Genomic DNA, 5,463 nt, shown 5'->3' with positions numbered 1-5,463 from the left:
ATATTTTATATTAGATTTGAAATATATTAAAAAAGTATATGTGTTTTCTTTTCAAAATGTTAGAAATGATACTAAAAAACAAATACTTCTATAGCATATATGTTTGCAATTACTGAAATAAGTAGAACAAAATAAATCGGATTAAAATTGTGGCTTTTTTTAAATTTTGTTTTATTTTTTTTTTTTCTTTGAAATGGTTTATTTCGTTATTGAAAAATTCCTGACCCTTGATTTAAACACAAGAATAAATACTATAATGGTAATTGTGTTAGTTTTCACAGCATTGAACGTATCAGTATTGGATAAGTTATTAACAGAAATAGGAAGTGAAGAATTTGGAAATAAACGAAGCTAAAATAAATGAACGATAAAGAGTTCAATATTGTAATTCATTGAAAAAGACTTTAATTAGTCTTTTTTATAGATCATGGAGGGTTAAGTTGGAATATTACCAAAATTTAGAGAGGGGTTGTTGGTTGGATCGAACACGTTGTTCAGGTTTAGTTTGAGAACTCGTCGCTATGATGCGCATGAGTAGGGTCCTTTCTCGAAAGTAAAAGAATGACTGGGAGTATTGAAATACCCTGAAAGAACGAGGGAAAGCATACTTACCTGGCGCAGGGGATACCGTGATCATGAAGGCGGTTCCTCCAGGGCGAGGCTCTTCCATTGCACTTCGGTTGAGCTGACCCTTGCGAATATCCCTAATGTGGATATCTCGGGCGTATAATTTTTGGTAGTCGGGACTGCGTTCGCGCTATCCCGGATAAACTAAATTAAACAAAATTTCCCCCTCTCTTCTCTTCTCCTAGCAATTTTATGATACTCAGTAAAATTGGTAGAAGTTTTATGATTCTACTGAAAAATTTTGATTTTAGTTAATGTGTACATAACAAAACCTAACCTTTTCATTAACTAAATTCTCTATGTACCTAAATTTTATAAATAAATTTAGTTTCTTACTCGTGAATTGTCATATAAGAACTGTGTAAGGATATTTTCATAGTTTTCTATCTAAGAAAACTTATTTAAGTAATTTTCTATCTATGCCTTTAATTGTAACTACTTAAACGAGAACCCCTTAATCCTGCTAACACTATTTAACACTACTTTGTTCGTCGTAATAAAGGAAGGGGCATATCGTTTTTTTACACTTACAATAAATGTCGTCGAGTATAACCATTGAAGTGTCATAATTTATGAACAAATGATCAAGTGCAATCCTAACTGCAATTTTACATTTTTCTCTTAACACTTTTTTGACCGGCTATTTTTTAAAGAATTTATTTCATGTCACCGGCTATTACTTCGTAATTGAATTGAAAAGTAAAACAATTTAAGTAATTTTTAATAGATTTTACTTATTATTAGACTTTAAATATTTCTTCTTTGTATGATAAACAATATAACAATAGTGCAAAAAAATCTGTTATTGTCATATTTATTTTCGCTGCGTTTTCCATTTAAGGGGACGTTCCATCTTGCAATTTTTAAAAAATTGAATTTTTTTTTTTTACATATTTCGAATGTATATATATTTAGAAATATTGTGTTAAAATTTCAAAAGGATCCGATGTCTCTAACTACATTTTTTTGCTGCCTGAACGTTACTATCTCGGACCGCTCTCCTGAGCGTTCGGCGCGCACGGTTCTTATATCGGCTACGGAGACTCCAAGACTTTTAAAATGCTGCTTTATTATCATCCATACGGTGAAGATTTCATTGTTAAAAAGTTGAAGTGTATTTTGCATGTGGCAAAATGTATTTTTAAGCGCTCTAATAAGGCAAGAAAAGCTCTCATACAAAAGAAGAAAATTTAAAAGAAAAACGCCGAACCGCAAAAAAAAAAAGAACCGTAGCAAAAACAGTAGTGAAGAGAAAGGCGACTGTTGTGAAAAAAGTTCCTGAAGTAAAAACTAAAAATTTACAATCAAATTGATGAAAGAACTCTCAGAGATCTACGGTTTAGCAGTCAGAAGAAATTTGAATTCTTCATAGGATATGCGTAACCAGATTTGGGCAGGATACTACCACAAAATTTCGACTGATGCCAAGCCGAAGCATTCTAAGTGTTCCATCGACTGGTGAAAGTACCTCAAATCTAAGGCACATGGCACCTAAACACATGTTTAACGGCAAAAAAGTTGTTGAAATTGCGTGCAAAGTTTCGGCATGTATCTTCAACGAAGAATTTCGAACAGTGATGAAGATAATGGAAACGATGGGCATGAAACTTGGGCCAGGAGCGATCGACTTTGCTAAAAGACGCGACGACCGACGTATCGAATCTGCGAACCGTCGAAGCTCTGAGTGCTCAAAAGATGCCAGATCAAAGTGGAAGAAGGCAAGACTGGAAAAAATTGAAGAATATGAACAAGAAGAAGGTATTTTGTACAGTCCAGGCATCGCAGATTAAGTTTAGGTAAGAATTTTCACTATTTTAAGTAAAAAAAACTTTAAACGCGTTTTTCTCGAAACTACGTTTTAAAATACTAGCTCCATCGTATCTCACGAACCAGTAAGCCGATTCTTATAAAATTTAATCCACATATTCTACACATGAGCTGTAACAAAGTGACACTAAATCTTTTCTTAATTTTAATTTTTACTATTTATTTTTAGTCAAAAACAACGAAAAAAAGGTCATTTTAACGTTTTTTTTTTGTAATTTGTCCACCATTTTTTTATTTATTGATAAAATTTCATATATTACTGTCACTTTGTAGCTGAAGTCATACAGAATATAAAACCTTTTTTTATGCTACTATTTTTTAACCTACTTTTATGTTTTAGGTAGCCCATTCTCAAGTTCTGATGGAGCTACCAAAGCACTAAAGTTTTGAGGTGTTTTTTTAAACTACTGTTTTTGCAATAAAAAATTAATTAAAATGAAAAAACAAAAATTTATTTATGTAATTTAAGACTCAATTTAACAAACCCAACAACTTTTATATCTGTATCTTTTATAGTTTTCTTGGAAAAAATTCGTGAAAATAGCCTTTTTTTTGGGTGCTTCAGGTGGAACGTCCCCTTAAATAGCGTGATGCGAAAGAAAAGCGCATCACGAGTCAACTCGTGACCGGTCAGCAACGTTCGGCTACACAGAAACACGAGTTAACTCGGAACCGGTCAACAAAGTGTTAAGTGTACAAGAGAGAGAAGAGAAATATATATAGTGTAAGTATTTCTATTACAAACTTTTATGATTGTAAAATTTTAAGGAATAACATTGAAAAATGAAATTAAAATCTTTTTACAGAAATAGAAAAATACAGTTTACTTATCTTATAAAAATAATGATAATAATTTATTTATTCCTTGCAATATGTACTTTTAACTATTTATTATTACTGTTTAGGAAATGAAACTTTATGCAGCTTATCTTATCATATTGTATTCATATCATATATATATATTTTCATACCATAATAATGCCGTGAATATGAAATATAAACAAAAGATGAGCTCAAACCCTGAATCCTTTGGATTAGAGTTTCCCAGCAATAATTGATTGAGCATACGTCACCCGTTGTGCAAGTGAAAATAATTCCGACCAGAGGGGAATATCCGTGTGCCCCACAGAAAAAGCTAGAACCGGTTTTATACAAATCGAATGTATTTATCTAATATAATATAAATACATATAAATGTTTTTTTAGATGAAAGTAAAAAAAAAAAGAAATTATTTTTATATATTTTATATTAGATTTGAAATATATTAAAAAAGTATATGTGTTTTCTTTTCAAAATGTTAGAAATGATACTAAAAAACAAATACTTCTATAGCATATATGTTTGCAATTACTGAAATAAGTAGAACAAAATAAATCGGATTAAAATTGTGGCTTTTTTTAAATTTTGTTTTATTTTTTTTTTTCTTTGAAATGGTTTATTTTGTTATTGAAAAATTCCTGACCCTTGATTTAAACACAAGAATAAATACTATAATGGTAATTGTGTTAATTTTCACAGCATTGAACATATCAATATTGGATAAGTTATTAACAGAAATAGGAAGTGAAGAATTTGGAAATAAACGAAGCTAAAATAAATGAACGATAAAGAGTTCAATATTGTAATTCATTGAAAAAGACTTTAATTAGTCTTTTTTATAGATCATGGAGGGTTAAGTTGGAATATTACCAAAATTTAGAGAGGGGTTGTTGGCTGGATCGAACACGTTGTTCAGGTTTAGTTTGAGAACTCGTCGCTATGGTGCGCATGAGTAGGGTCCTTTCTCGAAAGTAAAAGAATGACTGGGAGTATTGAAATACCCTGAAAGAACGAGGGAAAGCATACTTACCTGGCGCAGGGGATACCGTGATCATGAAGGCGGTTCCTCCAGGGCGAGGCTCTTCCATTGCACTTCGGTTGAGCTGACCCTTGCGAATATCCCTAATGTGGATATCTCGGGCGTATAATTTTTGGTAGTCGGGACTGCGTTCGCGCTATCCCGGATAAACTAAATTAATCATAAATCCCTTAAATTTTTCCCTTCAATAAGTATTTTCCCTTATAAAACATTAACTCTAACTCCTTTTGATCAAACTATACAGTAAAATAAACCCATCCACGCAACACACCTGGTTATGTAAAAAGAATTTAATTGTATATTAGTTTGTAATTAGAATTCGAATTTGTTTTTATAAAAGTTGTTGTAAAATTTCAATATGATTTTTTAAATATTGCTATGTAATTTTGATCTTTATGTTTTTTTAATTAATATTTTTAACTGTAAAATGTATTTTTTACTTGTTGAATATTATTGGTGGAGAAAAGAAGCAACTCTTTTTTATTTGTACCTAATAATTTTTGACTTTTAAATACTATATGTTGCATGCTAGAAAAATGCATTTTGTGCAATTGGGAAATAGGTGTGTAATATTTTCACTTATACATTAGGTAAAATTACAAAAAATAAAATATAAATTTTGGATAGTAAAACATTTAAAAGATATATTATGAAGTCAATATAAATTTTTATCGCCATTTTTGATTGTTTCCATTAAAAAAAAGGAAAAAAAAATATTAAAAAGGAATAATTGATTTTTGTCGCTTTTAACCAATATTTTTTATGAACATTTATATTTATGAAATAAATTGGGTATTTCTTGTTTAAACCGCAATTGAAATCTCATATAATATTTGTTAATATTAAAAAAAAAAAAAAATACCAAATAAAAATAATGCAGAGAAAATTCTCTTTGTGGTTGCAACTACAAAAGAGACGAGCGAAAAAAAGATTTTAATGCTTGGAAATCAAATAATTTCGTAATGTTAGAGCTACTTTTATTATTATTATTATTTTTTTTTATTTTGCAAATATAACGTAACGAAATAAAACGAAATGAAAATTTGTTGAAATCACCCACATATATTCCCGTAAATCGGACATTCGTTTTGCATTAGAAGTAGCCAACGATGCTGTTACTGGTGGGAATGTCGGCGAAGAACTGTACTGA

The 5,463-nt window shown here is 30.2% G+C and overlaps 1 protein-coding gene and 2 non-coding genes across 3 annotated transcripts; all 3 read left to right on the top strand.

Moving 5' to 3' along the window:
• Positions 1-604: 604 nt before the first annotated feature.
• Positions 605-766, top strand: LOC149031046 (U1 spliceosomal RNA). Its single transcript, XR_016178123.1, has one exon. It is a non-coding gene; the product is annotated as a U1 spliceosomal RNA (small nuclear RNA).
• Positions 767-1,888: 1,122 nt separating this feature from the next.
• LOC149031045 (uncharacterized) lies at positions 1,889-2,904 on the top strand. Its single transcript, XM_089176845.1, has 2 exons — positions 1,889-2,423; positions 2,795-2,904. Exon 1 carries the CDS (start codon positions 2,049-2,051, stop codon positions 2,415-2,417), a length of 369 nt encoding a protein of 122 aa, XP_089032971.1. The 5' UTR covers positions 1,889-2,048; the 3' UTR covers positions 2,418-2,423; positions 2,795-2,904.
• A 1,392-nt stretch (positions 2,905-4,296) lies between these two features.
• LOC149031044 (U1 spliceosomal RNA) lies at positions 4,297-4,458 on the top strand. Its single transcript, XR_016178121.1, has one exon. It is a non-coding gene; the product is annotated as a U1 spliceosomal RNA (small nuclear RNA).
• The last annotated feature ends 1,005 nt before the right edge of the window (positions 4,459-5,463 follow it).

Source organism: Polistes dominula, unplaced genomic scaffold, assembly GCF_049000335.1.
Source record: "Polistes dominula isolate Pdom_NZ unplaced genomic scaffold, Pdom_raw_medaka contig_12, whole genome shotgun sequence".
Lineage (NCBI taxonomy): Eukaryota > Metazoa > Arthropoda > Insecta > Hymenoptera > Vespidae > Polistes > Polistes dominula.
This window is presented reverse-complemented; position numbering and strand designations above follow the sequence as displayed.

Bases quoted from the DNA above. Each gene is read 5' to 3' on its own strand.
- LOC149031045 (XM_089176845.1), top strand. From the start codon at position 2,049: ATGCCAAGCCGAAGCATTCTAAGTGTTCCATCGACTGGTGAAAGTACC.